Source organism: Moschus berezovskii, chromosome 8 (assembly GCF_049115385.1).
Source record: "Moschus berezovskii isolate FMDL1 chromosome 8, NW_MosBer_1.0, whole genome shotgun sequence".
In the NCBI taxonomy this organism is placed as follows: Eukaryota; Metazoa; Chordata; class Mammalia; order Artiodactyla; family Moschidae; genus Moschus; species Moschus berezovskii.
Genome location: NC_142467.1, coordinates 107,032,640 through 107,047,469, shown reverse-complemented (window position 1 = coordinate 107,047,469; position 14,830 = coordinate 107,032,640). Strand labels below are relative to the sequence as shown.

At 54.5% G+C, this 14,830-nt stretch overlaps 1 protein-coding gene across 15 annotated transcripts in view; it reads right to left on the bottom strand.

Annotated features, from left to right (window-relative positions):
• Positions 1–484: 484 nt before the first annotated feature.
• MAST3 (microtubule associated serine/threonine kinase 3) overlaps positions 485–14,830 on the bottom strand; it is a 46,350-nt gene continuing 32,004 nt past the window's right edge. For all 15 annotated transcript variants that reach the window (XM_088839184.1, XM_088839188.1, XM_088839187.1 and 12 more), the window contains 13 exons: positions 11,247–11,379; positions 10,934–11,099; positions 9,978–10,079; positions 9,176–9,298; positions 7,977–8,086; positions 6,006–6,145; positions 5,255–5,499; positions 4,603–4,809; positions 3,901–4,127; positions 3,550–3,672; positions 2,674–2,810; positions 2,378–2,559; positions 485–1,427 (listed from right to left, as the gene is read on the bottom strand). In XM_088839184.1, coding sequence (XP_088695310.1) covers positions 895–1,427; positions 2,378–2,559; positions 2,674–2,810; positions 3,550–3,672; positions 3,901–4,127; positions 4,603–4,809; positions 5,255–5,499; positions 6,006–6,145; positions 7,977–8,086; positions 9,176–9,298; positions 9,978–10,079; positions 10,934–11,099; positions 11,247–11,379 — 2,428 coding nt within the window. In that variant the 3' untranslated portion in view covers positions 485–894. The remainder of the gene's footprint in view (positions 1,428–2,377; positions 2,560–2,673; positions 2,811–3,549; positions 3,673–3,900; positions 4,128–4,602; positions 4,810–5,254; positions 5,500–6,005; positions 6,146–7,976; positions 8,087–9,175; positions 9,299–9,977; positions 10,080–10,933; positions 11,100–11,246; positions 11,380–14,830) is intronic.

Genomic DNA, 14,830 nt, shown 5'->3' with positions numbered 1-14,830 from the left:
TTCCCAGGGGGTGTTTCAGACACATCATGGTCAAGTTCTCACCCTGGTAGGCAATGAATACAAAAAAATCTTGTCCAGGGTGGCATCTTCCCCTACCCTGGCAGTTCCCATTGAGGCCTCTGCCTCCTGGGGCATCAGTGTCTGCCTGTGAAGTGGATGACTCGTCTGTCTATATTTGGAGAACTTCTACTCATACATCAAAGCCCCAGTTCCCACAACCCCTAAGTCTACAGGACTGGAGGCAGACTCTAGCAAGGCTGGCCTAGAGATGGAGGCCATGATGGTGGGAAGTGGGCTGCAGAATCCAGTCCATCATCAGAATTACTTTGTTTTGTGGTGGAGGGGAATTGTTTACAGACTCTCCAAGTCATCCAAACTGGGCTTGGACTGATAAGCTAGGCTGCATCCCTTCAAATGTATAGGTCTTGAGTCAGGGATGGGATCAAGTAACACACACACAAAAAAAACTTTAGAAGAACAGAGAAACCATAAAACATGAACACGTGTTGACTTGTCCAAAGTGCTTCCTTCTCAGCCCAGAGGGGCAGGGTTTACAAATGGGTCCCAGGTGCCTGGGGCAAGACCCGGGCAGCCGCCTTAAGGGTGGCGACTCAGTCTGACTATCGCTTATAAAAAGTAATAAATTAGTTGCAGGGATTTGCTGCTATTTACAATGCCACCCTAGTCTCCCATTCCTGCCCCTACGGGCCCCTGGTTGACCAGCTCCAGAACATGAAGGAGGCATTGTCTACATCTTCCGGCAAGAACTGCAATGGCTTCTCTTCTTTCAGGTGTCAGAGGCTGGTGGCTCAGTCTCCATCCAGGTGTCAGTTTATGGAAAACACATTCCATAGAAAATGCATTGACTGCCAGGCCAGGGGGAGGCCAGGTAGATTAGTCTTTCCCAGCGGGTCCAAGGGCTCCTGACACAGCCTCAGCGCCCTCCACGGCAATTTGCGGCACCAAGGTGGGTGGCCCAGTGGCTTCTTCCAGTGGCTCATCAAAGCTCACCTCCTGCACAGCCTCCTGCTTCTTGAAGGAGTCTCGGCGCTCAGACAGATGAAGCCGTCGCATGATCACCAGCTCAGAGTCTGGCCCGCGGCTGCGGCGCCCCAGATCCCCGTCCAGTCGCTCACCTGTACCCAACTTGTCAGCTGACTGGCCTCGGCGCAGCCTTGGGGATCGGGCAGGTACAGGCGGGTGCCCCGGCAGGGGTGAGGGTGAGCGGGGTGTGGGCCCAGGCACAGGTGGGCAGGCCAGTGGGGAGGGTGGGATGCTGCTGGTGGACTTGCGGCGGCCGGCTTTGGGGCGAGGTGGCCCGAGCTTGGCGGCCAGGCCATGCAGGGAGCTGGGGCGGGTGTGGCCAGCGGCAGCTGGAGATGCAGGGCTGCTGGAGCTTGGGGATATACTGGGTGGAGATGCTGTGTCTGTGGGTGACAGGGGAGGTACCAGTCTCAATGTCCCAGCCTCAAGGTGGGGCCCTGGGATTGACTGCAAAGCCCATATCATTTCCAGGCATGTGGTCACCTATCAGACCTGGTTTTCCGTTTGTTTCCACAGGTTCTTCCTTGGGCTTAGATCTGGTAAATTCCTATTCAACCATCAAAGACCTAGCACCTTTTCACCCACTTCTTATCTAAATGTCCCACCAGATCATTTGGCCAAAGGTAACTGCCCACTGTCCATCCCATGAGCCATCCACCCACTGGTTCAGGAAGTTATCCAATAAGGGCCCTGCCTCTGCCTGTACCCACTCTCCACTCCTAGGCCTCAGCCTCAGAGGATGTTTGGTCTAGAGGGAGAGACAGCAGTGGGGTCCTCAGAAGTCAGGGAGGGCTTCCTGGGAGAGCAGCTCTGTGGCTCTCCTCCAGGATGCCCTCCTCCCCCTGTGGATTGCCCCAGCCTGCCTCTCTCTCTCTCTCTAGACTGATGCTAACCCAGTAGAAATAGGGGTGGCCGTCTCTGGCTGTCTCTCACAGACTGGGGAACCTCAGGGCTGGACTAATTCACCATCCTTCCTGCTCTAGAGCTATCCTTCCATATCCTCTCTGGCTCACTCACGTACTCTGTGGCTCCCTATTGCCCCCCCCAGTTTAAGCCCAGCTCTTTGGCTTGATCATCCCCCAATCCCCTCTCCCTAGCCTCCCTCTAGCTTTCGCATCCCTCTTGTCTAGACCCCCGTTGCTTATGATGTTCCCTTCTGCCGGACACACACTTCTCTGCCCTCACACCTGCCCTGCCCACCCCAGGCTGCCTTTGAGGCTGTCATTCATCATGTCACTCCATCCTTCCAACTCTGTTCGCCCCCCACCCTGGGCCAACCACTGCAGCCTTATGTGGCCCTTCTTCCCAGGGTGGTCCTGAGAGGTGCACCCACCTGCTGGGGCATCGGGAGCCGGGCTGCGGCAGGGTGTGGTGGGGCTGGGGGACAGGCTGTGGGTGGGGGAGCCTGGGAGGCTTTCGCTGGACGACAGGGACTGGTGGAGGCCAGAGGAGAAGCTGCGGCTGGTGTGCAGCACGGACGACTGTTTTGAGATCTTCTTAAAGAGCGACTTCCGCCTAGGTATTAGAAACCCAGATTCTTCACAAGTCCCGCCCCCCAGTGGCCGGGGCTGCCCAAGCACTCCACGCATCCTGCATCAACCCTCCACAGGGGGCTGGCCCACTGCTCACCGGTCCTGTGTCTCCCGCCTTCGGCTCCGCTTGCTCCTGCGCGCCATGCGGCCCTTGGTCACGTTCTTCCGTGCGGGGCCCACCTTGATGGACGTGTTCTCCAGTGCTGTGGTCCGAAGGGCGATCTTGTTGCCACTCTGCAGGAAGGATGGCAAGGGGTCGCCAGTGTGCCTGCTAGCCAGTGAGCCCTCTACCCACCTACCCAAAAACCCTGAATCCTAACCACCCATTTCTCAACTAATGACCTCCCCACTCACTGGGCCAAAGACGGATGTGTGCCATCTGTCCATCAATCCAATGAGCCATCAACTCACCCACTGGTCCCAGGAGCTATCCAACCAGCGGCCTGCCTCCTCACTTGGGCCCACCTTTCCTCCCCCGGGCCTCAGCCCTCGGGGAGGCAGGAGGCAAAGATGGCACAGATACCAACCCCACAAGGTGAAGGTGGGCCAGAGGGAAGGTCAGGAGTGGGGCCCCCAGGGGACTTCCTGGAGGAGTGGCTGTGAGGGGTGATATAAGGGGCTAAGGAAGGAAGCTGGGACTTTCCTGGCTGTCTAGTGATTAGGACTTGCAGTTCCACTGCAGGGGGTGCGGGTTTGATCCCTGTTCAGGGAACTAAGATCCCGCATGCCACTTGGCCAAAAAGATAAAAAAGAAGAAAGAAAAAGAGAAGAAGGAAGCAGAGGGGAGGAGGAATCCAGGGCCCAAGTGGAATGCTGTGGTTGGAGGGGGAAAACCACACAGAATCGGCAGCTGAGACAAAGGGGAGCAGGGCAGGAAGATGAGGGTGCTTTGAGGATGGACCGGGGTGGGGGCTTAGAGCCCTGTGGGTGGGCCGGGGTGGGTGGTGGGAGTGGTGGGGGGAGAGGGCTGCACCTTCAGCAACAGCTCCACGACGTCCATGTGCACCAGTCCCAGGACGGACTCCCCGTTGATGTGGGTGATCAGGTCCCCAGCTCGCAGGCCTGCCTCCTGCGCGGGGCTTCCTTCCTCCACACTCTGGGGGGGGTAGTGGGGGGGTGGGGGTGTCAGTGGTCCCGGCCCCACAGACAGAGACCGCAGCCCAGCTGAGTCAGCCTCGGGCCGCCAGCAAGCTGTTTCCACACTGCCTGGTTTCCCAGCTTTCCCAGACTAACAAACGCAGCTCCGCAAGGGGAGCCCCTCACCAGGGCAGAGCCGGACTCCAACCAGGTCTGGATGTTCCTGCCCATCCTGGGGCCAACTTACCCACACCACGTGGTGCACAGCGTAGACGTCACTGTCGCCCATGTAGACGCGGATTGCCCGCAGGTTGAAGCCATACTTCTTGCCTGAGCTGTGGATGACGATGGGGGGCCGCAGGCTGCCACACACAGGGGAAGGGTCTCGGCTTGGAGAGGAGTCGCGGGACGATGGGTTAGAGGACAGGGAGCGCGGGGACAGGGGGCTCATGAGGGGGCCACCGCTGCCATCATCTGCAGGGACAAGGTTCAGGGAGGGGGTCACTGCCTTGCGGGGCACCTTCCCCTCCCCCAGCACACTGATCGCTGTTTAATGTTTTTGTTTTTGGATCACACCATGTGGCCTGTTGTATCTTAGTTCCCTGACCAGGGATCGGACCATGCCCCCTCTAGCGGGAGCACAGAGTCTTAATCACTGGACCACCAGGGAAGTTCCCATACTGATCACTCTGGCTGCTTTGCTGCTGTTTCAATGCCCCCAGACATCTTCTCCCTCCCCTTCGAGTCTTGGCACATGCAGTGCCCACTGCCAAGAATGCCAGTCCCCTCCCCCTGCTGCCTCCCCTCTCCTGGGCTCAGCCCTGAGCAGCAGCCCCACGTCACCTGGAAGGACCCCTGCCAGCTACCGCTGGCCCAAACTGCCTCCACCCTGTGGTTAAAAATGGACGTGGGCAGGCACGTCAAGACAAGGCTGGGCCATGGGCGTTACCTGCTGTGATGATGAGCGACAGGGCGGACACCGAGGCTGACTTGGGCACGCGGCCTCCGCTGGGGGAGGTCCTGGATTTCTCCGGGGCAGAGTCCCTTGGGGTCCCGAGGCGGCGGCCCCGGCCAGCATCCAGGGCCCGTGGCGTGGAGTGTCGTGCACCAGTGCTATTGCTTCGCAGGCGCGCATGGCTGAGGGCGGCGGTGTCAGCTGTGAGGGACAACAGGGTCAGGGGTTAGTCTGCCCCACCCTCCAGCTCACCCACCTCTGCCCTCAGGTCGCAAAGCCCCTTCCTTCCTGGTCGGCGTGCACACAGTCCAGTCTCCTGGCTGTTATGCAGGCCGTTCTTTATTCTTGCACACCTTTCCTGCACTACTTTCCCTGGGAAGCTCCATTCTTCAGCTCCCCTCCTTCACGAAGCCTTCCCCTCACTCCAGTTAGATCCCTGCTGCCACTCTCAGAGCTCCCCAATTCAATTCCTCTCTCCTGTCCTGATCCACTGAAGCTGAGGTATCATCCCTAGACTGAGGCCTTTGTTAGACAAGTCAATGTTCTCTCTGGAGAACTCCTACTCATCTTTCAAAACCCATCTTAAATAGTCCCTCCTGTGGAAAATTTGCCATAAGACTACCCCCCTATCCTGGATTCTACCTACCAGAAAGACTGGAGGGCTTGGATATCACTGGGGTGGCTTCTGGGGGAGCATCGGGCTCCCCCAGAATGAAGACAGGCCTTTTGGGGCCCACAGGACCAGGGCCAGCTCCCTCATCCTCTGATGAGAAGGCAAACTTGGGCATTGTGTCCAGGCTGATGGTGTTCAGGAGAGATGGGCTAGGGCCCCGCTCAGGCTGGGAGGAGGATGAGTGGCAAGATGAACCAGAAGATGTGCAGGATCTCAACCTGTAGTGGGGAACAGCCTGTGTCACATGTGCCAGGTGCCCTCACCCCAGAGCACCCAGTCTCCTCTAGGCATCTTACCCTCAGCCTAGAGTCAGAGGTAATCTATAAAGACAAAGCGAGCTCCCTGTGCCCACTCCATCCTCTGTAACTGCCCAGAGAACTCTTATTCATCTTTTAAAACCCAGCTTCCAATGCCCCTCCTCAAGCAGACATTGATTACTTGTGTTGAGTCTGGACTTTGACAGATGAACGAGACTTCGTGAGCATGAGCAAAGGGCAGAGGAAACAAGCAAAAGCCCAGCTGCATGATGGTGTATGGCTGCTGTTACCTTTAGTGTGGTTAGGGATGCAAAGCCAAAGGGAGTGATGATAGAGGTCAGGTTGGCAGGGTGTGACAGGCTGGCCAATATGTTTGACCCTTTTCTACTGGGCCACTGGGCAGCTCTTTCCAATGTTAGGCTTGGTGGCTCCACCTCCCAGCAGGCTCCACTCCCCAGCCCACCTACCGGACCTCAGTGGTGCTCAGCCGGCGCCCACAGTCCCCCTCATTGCTGCGTTCCCACCCTTCCTCCCGGTCCTCACTGAAGCTCCGTTCAGCGAAGGTTGGGGTGGGCTGGGCAGCCAGGAACTCAGAGCTGCTATAGACCTGGGAAGCAATTAAAAATAACAGTCACAACAACCGCATCCCTGGGGGATGGCTTAGTTGAGTGCTTCCTACATGCCCGATGCTTCTCTCAAGTCCTTTCTCGCCACTTCTTTAAAGACACAGTGTCTTTAGCCCGCTGTACAGATGGAGAGACTGAGGCTCTGACAGGCCTGGTTACCAGGGGCCACAGCTGAAGTTTCCCATCCGTGGGGACCAGGCCCATAAGCAGTGCAGATTTTGAGGGGTTTTTTTGGTCATGCTGCACGGCATGCAGGCTCTTAGTTCCCCCACCAGGGACTGAACCCATGCCCCCTGCAGTGGAAGCTTGGAGTCTTAACCACTGGAGCACCAGGGAAGTCCCTGTGCAGGTTTTTTGAGCCAATTATAAACAAAGGAAGGAACTTAAGTGAAGCTAATGACGTTATAAAATAACACCCAGCATAGCGGGTCTGTTCACAATTGCCCCGAAGTGGAAAAAACCAAAATGGCTCATCAACTGATGAGTGGATAAACAAAACTGTGGTCCAGTCACACAGCGGAATATTACTCAGCCACAACAAGGAGTGAAGCGCTGACACGCTGTCACATAGATCAGTCTAAGAAGCCAGAAACAGGGGATTCCCTAATGGTTCAGTGCTTAGGACTCCGAGTCCTCACTGCTGCTGGGTTCAATCTCTGGTTGGAGATCTAAGATCCTACAAGCCATGCAGCGAAGCAAAAAAAAAAAAAGCCAGGGACTTGGCTGGTGGTCCAGTGGCTAAGACTCTGAGCTCCCAATGCAGGGGCCCGGGATTTGATCCCTGGTCAGGGAACTAGATCTCACGCACTGCAACTAAAAGCCCACACAGCCAAATAAATAAATATTTAAACAACAACAACAAGAAGCCAGACACAAAAGCCCAGAGTGTATAGAGTAGAAACATGTGGAAAGCGACCCCGGAAGGAATCTCTCCTGAGGTCCTGGGGTTTCTCTGGGTGTTGTTCTCAGGATCCAGCAAAGGGAAGATCAGGGCCTAGGTTCTAGTCCTAGCTTGGTTCCACTCTGGGCTCTTAAACAATGGCTGGTTTTCCCCTCCCATCTTTGTGGTTCTGCGCTGGCCAAGTGTGGGTTCCTAATTGGCCCGGGGGATTGTGGTGGGTGGGGGCCAGCAGGGCTCAGCTGGCCCTGTCTGCAGGAGGCGCCCACGAGGCACAGCAGCACCCCTTCTTCTGGACGCGGGACTGGGTGATACATGATATGTGTCACACACACACACAAAGCATGTATGTGATATGTCCAGAACAGGTCAATGCATAGACATGGAAAGCAGATGCCTGGTTGTTGGGGGTGAGGGAGGGGGAACAAGGAGTGACTGCAGACAGATACAAAGTTGCCCTTCGGGCATGATGGAAATGTTCTGGAATCAGATAAATGTTGTGATGGTTGTACAACACTGTGAATGGACTAAATGTCACTGGATTGTACAGTTTAAAAAAGTTAAAAGTTTATTTTATATGTATTTCACTACAATGAAAACAAAAATTAAAAAAAAATAACAAACCCAAACAGAGACTCCCCTGATGGTCCAGTGGTTAAGAATCCGACTTGCAATGCAGGGGGCATGGGTTTGATTCCCAAGTCGGGGAACTAAGCTTCCATATGCCTCAGGGCAACTAAGCCTGTGAGCTGCTGAACCCTTGCGCCTCAGCTAGAGATGAAGCCCACAGGGCGCAGTGACTATTCCACATGCCGCAACTAAGGCCTGACTCAGCCGAAAGAAACAAAACAACCCCAAACAAACATCCTGCCCTGTTTCCTGAGTGCCAGCTACACCCGGGGTCCCAGGCTCACCTTGCTGAAGCGGTGGGAACAGGACGAGAACTGGGGGATCTCTGTGGATGACTCCTCATCGTTAGTCTCGTCATCTTCAGAGCCCAGGTGGCGGTAGCGTTCCGAGCGGGCTGCAGGAGGGAAAGGCATCGCCCACCTGACGCCCTGAGGCGGACCCAGGGGCTGTGGGGTGATGTGGGGAGGGCTCCCGGGTGGGGAGACACTGTCAGGGCACAGACACTGAGGTGGGACTATGCCTGGTATCTTTAGGGACAGAGGAGGCTTGGGCGGCAGATTCAGTTGCTGTTTAGTTGCTAATTCGTGTCCAACTCTTTACGACCCCATGGACTGTAGCCTGTCAGGCTCCTCAGTCCACAGGCTTTCCCAGGCACGAATACAGGAGGGGGTTGTTGTGCCCTCCTCCAGGGGATCTTCCCGACCCAGGAATCAAACCCACGTCTCCTGAATTGGCAGGAGGATTTTCTGCCTGTGAGCCACCAGGGAAGCCCTGGCAGATTTAGTGTCTGGGAATAAATTCCAGGTGTGTCCCTAAAAGTTGTGGAGCCATGGATGGGAATTCCTGTGTCTCAGCGTCCTCACTCTTGAGATGGGTCCCCTAGAGCTGGGTAACACTGTGCAGCTGAAACATAAAGGCTGTTCCTCATTTTACAGAAAAGGAAACAGATGTTCACAGAGGACCTCTGACATGCTCAAGGTCACACATCCAGTTCTGGAGGAGGCGCTGGAAGCCAAGGGCATTTATTCTGGGATTGGCCAGAGCCCCACGTAGGGAGAGGGAGATTGGTCTGAGCCCACCTGAAGTGCTTGAGGGAAGCACCTCCACCCAAGCTGAGCGAGGCAGCCCACCCTCCTGAGTGACAGGCAAGTTTCCATGCCTGGTCAGGGCTGAGACTCAGGAGGCCGAATCTGCTGGGGGATCCCAGAAAAGGGTCTGCCACCCTAAGTAGCTTGGTCCCCTCCTGCAACTCGAGGGGGTGCTGCAGTACCTGAGCTCAGATGCAAAGGAAACCCTAGCAGGGGGGTGGGGGTGGGGGTGGGGCAGCCAGCACACACATGCCCAGAGTCCTGGAAAGCTCAGGAAGTCAAAAGCTCCAGGCCCAGGGTGAGGCGCTGAGCCGGGATGGAGACCCCGGCAGAGACCCCATGCCGCCCTAGGAGAGTGCGGGACAGCAGAGCCCATTTCCTGGGCCCCCGCTTACTGTCGAAGTAGCTGGTGTCATCCTCCGCTTCCAGCTGCGGCACGAACTCGGCCTTGTGTCGCAGAAGGCCAGCCCAGTCCAGTGTCCAGAAGAAGGGGTGCTGCTTCACCTCATGGGTGCCTCCTGCAGACAAGGCTGGCTGAACCCTGCTGGTCCCTGCCCCCTACGACCCCAGGCCAATTATGAACCCACACTTGGCCAGGGCAGAGCCACAAAGATGGGAAGGGAAAACTAGCCATCATTTAAGAGTCCGGAGGGGAACCAAGCTAGGGCTAGAACCTAGGACCTGATCTTCCCTTGGCTGGATTCTGAGATCCCAACATCCAGAGAAACCCCAGGACCTCAGGAGAGATTCCTTCCAGGGCCCCTTTCCACATGTTTCTAGCCCAAGGAGCAGAGCTGAGTGCACAAATGTATCCTGTTCCCCAACCTCAGCCCTCGTGGTCCTCTCCAGTGGCCAGGTTTCATCCTGAAAGTGATCCGTAGTGGCCACATACTGGGTGGCTGCATCAGTATTAAATAATCCTTTTATCACCATTTTGGTGGCTGGGGAAACCTGGACAGTGGGATCCACCACGCTGGTCCTTAGGGACCTTAGGACACAGCCCACGGTGACCTGGCAGGCTCCCATACACAGCCTCAGTGTCTGCACTAGACCCAGCTGCTTTCAAAGTCTTATGCAAGTTCCTAGTGAGCTCATGCGCATCTTTCCAAACCGCAGCTTCAAGTCCCCTTCCTCTATGCAGCCTCTCAAATAGAGCTCATGCGTACTCCAGCCTCCAGCCCACCCACAGCAACATACCAGTGCCCAGGCGGTCCAGTGGGCTCTGTCGGAGCAGCCTGGTGATGAGGTCCTGGGCATCGGCTGGGAGGGCCTCCTCTCCCTCTGGCCACATGATCTCGTCTGAAATAAGAGGAGGCAGTGAGGAAGCGGGGGTAGTGCTTCCTAGCATCTGCCAGCCCTTCTGCTTCCTGCGCGCCAAGCCATCAGCCTGCTCTGCTCCTTCAGCACTGCAGCTGTGGCCCCTCACAGCCTTTGCTCTGGCCAAGCTCTCTGCCTTGAGCACCTTCCTTTCCTCCATCTCTTGCTCCTCTAAAGCTCTGCTCACACGTCACCCCAGCGTTGTTCTCTGTGACTCTTGTAACACAGCTCCTCTACCCCACACCTGGGGCTACCCCCACTGCAATGCAGGAGACCCAGGAGACTTAGGTGCAATCCTTGGGTTGGGAAGAGCCCCCTGGAGGAGGAAACGGCAGCCTACTCCAGTATTCTCGCCTGGGAAAATCCCTTGGACAGAGGAGCCCTAGGGTTGCAAAACAGTCAGGCATGACTGAGCGACTGACCACCCCACACCTGCCACCCCGCGCTCTCCCTTCTTCCTGCTTCTTTTCCTCCTCTGCATTTTGGCCTCTGATTGTTCTACAGTTTTGTTTTTCTTTTTTGGCCACACCAGCGGGGCCTTCGGGATCTTGGTTCCCCCCGAGAGGGATCGAACCCCACACCCCCGGCCCCACACAGGAAGGTGGAGTCTTAACAACTGGACCACAAGGAAAGTCCCTCCATAGTTTGCTAATTTATCTATCTTACTGTCCATCTTGCCCTTGGCTGTATCTCCAGTGCTCAGCCAGGGCCTGGCATGCCAAAGGTGCCCAGTCCATCCACACATGGGGCTGCTCCCCTCCCCGACACAGGCAGAGGGACCACTAAGCAGAGCCAAAGCCGGGATTAAACATGGGACATGAGGGTGGGGAACGCACCACTGACCACCTGGCCAAAGAGTTCCTCGGGGGTATCGCCGAAGAAGGGCACGCAGCCCACCAGGAATTCATACAGGACGACGCCCATGGCCCACCAGTCCACTGGCTTCCCATAGCCCTGGCGGAAGATCACCTCGGGGGCGATGTACTCCGGCGTCCCGCATACCTGGGCCGGGTGGGACAGGGAAACAGGATGGCTCCAGCCGGGGAAGGAAGGGTGGGGAACATCACGGGAAGGGTTTATATGCGCCTTTCTGCTGCAGAGTCTCCCCACGGCCTGGGGCTGGGCTTTGGGCGGGGGGAGGCTGCACACCTGCTTGTCCACGAACTCCCGTGTGTCTTTCTCGATGTGGCCTTCGTAGAGGTTGGTGGCCATACTCATGAGCCCAATCTTAGACAGGCCGAAGTCAGTGAGCTTGATGTGGCCAAGCGAGGTGATGAGCAGGCTGTGGGCAGGTGGGTGGGGTGCTCAGGGCTGGGGGGTACGTGGCTGCCCCTGCCTCCCCCCATCATGAACTTCGTCCCATCCAAGGTGGCCCAACCCCACCACGGATTGGATCGCATGTCCTATGCCTGATTACATTACTGAAAGAAACAGAAGTTCTTGGGGAACATTACAAATTTGGCAAACATCTCTGTGCACCTTCTGGGTGCATCGGGTATTACTGTTGAGCACCTACTGTATACTTTGCTGTGCAAAAATTAAGTTCCTGAGAATCATGGCATTTCCTCACTGGGCAATGAAACATCTCCTGAACACCTCCTAGCAGGAGATCTATAGCATATTTTTGTACCTACAGCCATTATTTTTAACAAACTAAATATTGTGCAAGCACCTACTGTGAATATGTCTTCGGCACCTATACAGAAATATTTGTGCCCCTCATGGGTGCCCCAGTTGTTTAAAACTCACACACCTATCATGTACACTGCTGTTCACGTTCTCTTGTAAATTTAAATATAAAAATATTTTAAGTGATAAAAATCACATGCATCAGCTTTATAAAGTCATGTTTTCATGCACCTCCTGGGTACGCCTGCCCATTTAAAAATAAATATCTGCAGGACTTCCCCAGTGGCCCAGTGGTTAAAACTGTGCTCCCAGGGCAGAGGGCATGGGTTCAATCCCTGGTCTGGGCGCTGAGACTGCGTATACCATATAGTACAACCAAAAGTAAATAAATGAAATGAGAAATAAATAGGGGCTTCCCTGGTGGCTCAGTGGTAAAGAATCTGCCTGCCAGTGCAGGAGACACAGGTTTGATCCCTGGTCCAGGAAGATCCCACATGACACGGAGCAACTAAGCCCGGGCGCCGCAACTATTGAGCCTGTGCTCTGGAGCCCGGGAACCGCAGCTGCTGAAGCCCATGAACCGAAGAACCTGTGCTCCGCAACAAGAGAAGCCACCACAGGAGAAGCTTGAGCACCGCAACTAGAGAGGAGCCTCCGCTCGCGCAGCTGGAGCACGGCCCACGCAGCGACCATGCTCCAGCACAGCCAAAAATAAATAAAGAAATAAAATTATTTTAAAATAAATAAAGAAATACATTTCTGGAGAATTCACCATCTGCATCCAAGCTGTCTCAGGAGTCATTTATTTGACACCTACTGCGTACCCCAACTCTAGAAAGAAACAATTCTGTGCGCCCACCCTGTGCCTCTGCTGGTTTTTGTTTGTTTTTTAAAAAATGATGCTTCTTAAGCAACTACTGTGTATATCAGTTGTGGAAGAAACACTTTGGTGTAGCTACCAGCTAAGCCAACTCCCTCCAAAAACCAAGGCCTCGTAGCAGGCCTTTGGCCATCCTCTGATAAGACAAACCAATATTTCCTGAGCACCTATGGGTATGTCCCTGCCTCAAAGACGTTCATTTCCTGGGACTTCCCTGGTGGTCTGGTGGCTGAGACTCCACGCTCCCAATGCAAGGTGCCTGGGTTCGATCCCTGCTAAAGGAACTAGATCCCACAAACTGCAACTAAGAACCGGTGCAGTCAAATAAATAAAATAATAAATAAATCTTTTTTAAAAAGTTCATTTCTTGAATGTTGACTATATGTGGTATTTAAAAATTTTCCTTGCCACAGAGAAAATGAGACAATGCCTGGAATTTGTTTCAACTCACCCAGTGGGGAGGACTGAGAGGCCTGGGAGGAAACAGGACTGGAGAAACATTGGGAGCTGTGGGGGTGGGGTGCTGTACCCCTCTTTCGTTATGGACTGAACTGTGTATCACCCAACTTCACACGCTGAGCTCCGAACCCCCAGGAACTATGATGTGATCTTATCTGGGGACGGGGTCACTGCAAATGTCATTAGTTAAGATGAGGTCATTCTGGAGTACACAGCTAGCTGCTGTGCTGTGCTGTGCTTAGTCGCTCAGTTGTGTCCAACTCTCTGAGACCCTATGGACTGTAGCCCGCCAAGCTCCTCTGTCCACAGGGATTCTCCAGGCAAGAATACTGGAGTGGGTTGCCATTCCCTCCTCCAGGAGATCTTCCTGACCCAGGGATCGAACCTGCGTCTCCTGGGGCTCTTGCATTGCAGGCAGATTCTTTACCCGCTGCGCCACCAGGTGATTTGGACACAGATTTGCATGCAGTGGGGGACACCACGCGAAGGTTAGAATTATGCCGCCACAGCCCAGGAACTACCAGAAGCCAGGAGAGGAGCCTGGAATACACCCTTCCCTGTACCTTCGAAGGGAGCCGACCCTTTGATCTTGAACTTCTAGCCTCCAGAACTGAGAGCATAAATTTCTTTTTTCAAAAAATTTTAAATTAATTAATTTACTTTTGGCCACACTGTGTGGCATGTGGGATCTTAGTTCACTAACGGGGGATTGAACCCAAGTCCACTGTACTGGAAGTGCAGGGTCTTTAACCACTGGACAGCCAGGGAAGTCCCAAGAATAAATTTCTTGTTCTTTAAGCCCTTAGTTAGGGCAGCCCTAGCAAATGAATGTACTTTCTCTTGACTTGGAGTGTACTTGAAATTTTCTGAACTGCAAAGGAAAAATTATTTTTCTCTAGCACCAATTGTGGGGGCCTATCCCTCCCTGAACCCTCTGGGGCTGGACCCCTTCCCATCCCGTTTTGCAGATGAGGGTCGTAAGCATGGGAGGGGCCAGTCCTGCCTTGGGAACACTTGGAAGACCCCAGTCCAGGATGATTCCAAAGAGGCCTGATGGGCACAAAGCAAGCAGCCAGAGAGCATGGAGCACGGAGGCCCAGGTATACAACAGGTGCCAACTACACGTTTGCTCGTTTCCTAAGCCAGGGGTCCCCAACCTCCAGTATCTAATGCTTGATGATCTGAGGTGGAACTGATGTAATAATAGAAATAAACTGCACAATATATATAATGCACTGGAATCATCCTGGAACCATTCCATGCCACCCTGGTCCGTGGGAAAATTATTTTCCATGAAACAGGTCCCTGGTGCCAAAAAGGCTGGGGACCACTGTTCTAAGCCTCTGGCAAACTACAAGATGCCCTGAAAACATGCAGGGCTCTTAAGGCTCAGGTTCACAACTCCACATGGCAAGTACCTTCACTGGAGAAAAGGACCCCTGCCCCAGTATACAGCAGGTGTTCATTCCATGCTGACCTCAACATAAAAACTTCATATAAAAAGACAGGTGCAGTGTTCAGGGCCTGACACACAGTCCTTGCTTAATAACACAGTTATCAGGCAGAGGCGCTCTGATCACCTCCACACAGCTGGTGACCAATAAATACAGACCAGCAAAAAAAAGGCGCTTTATAAACTCAAAAATCATCGGTGTGTGAGGAGTCAGTTATGCTGCCATCTGGGCTCCTTACGAGAGCACAGGGCCAAGGTAGACAGCAAGTGCCAAACACATGTGCTTTGTTTTGTAAGCCACTTGCAAAATAC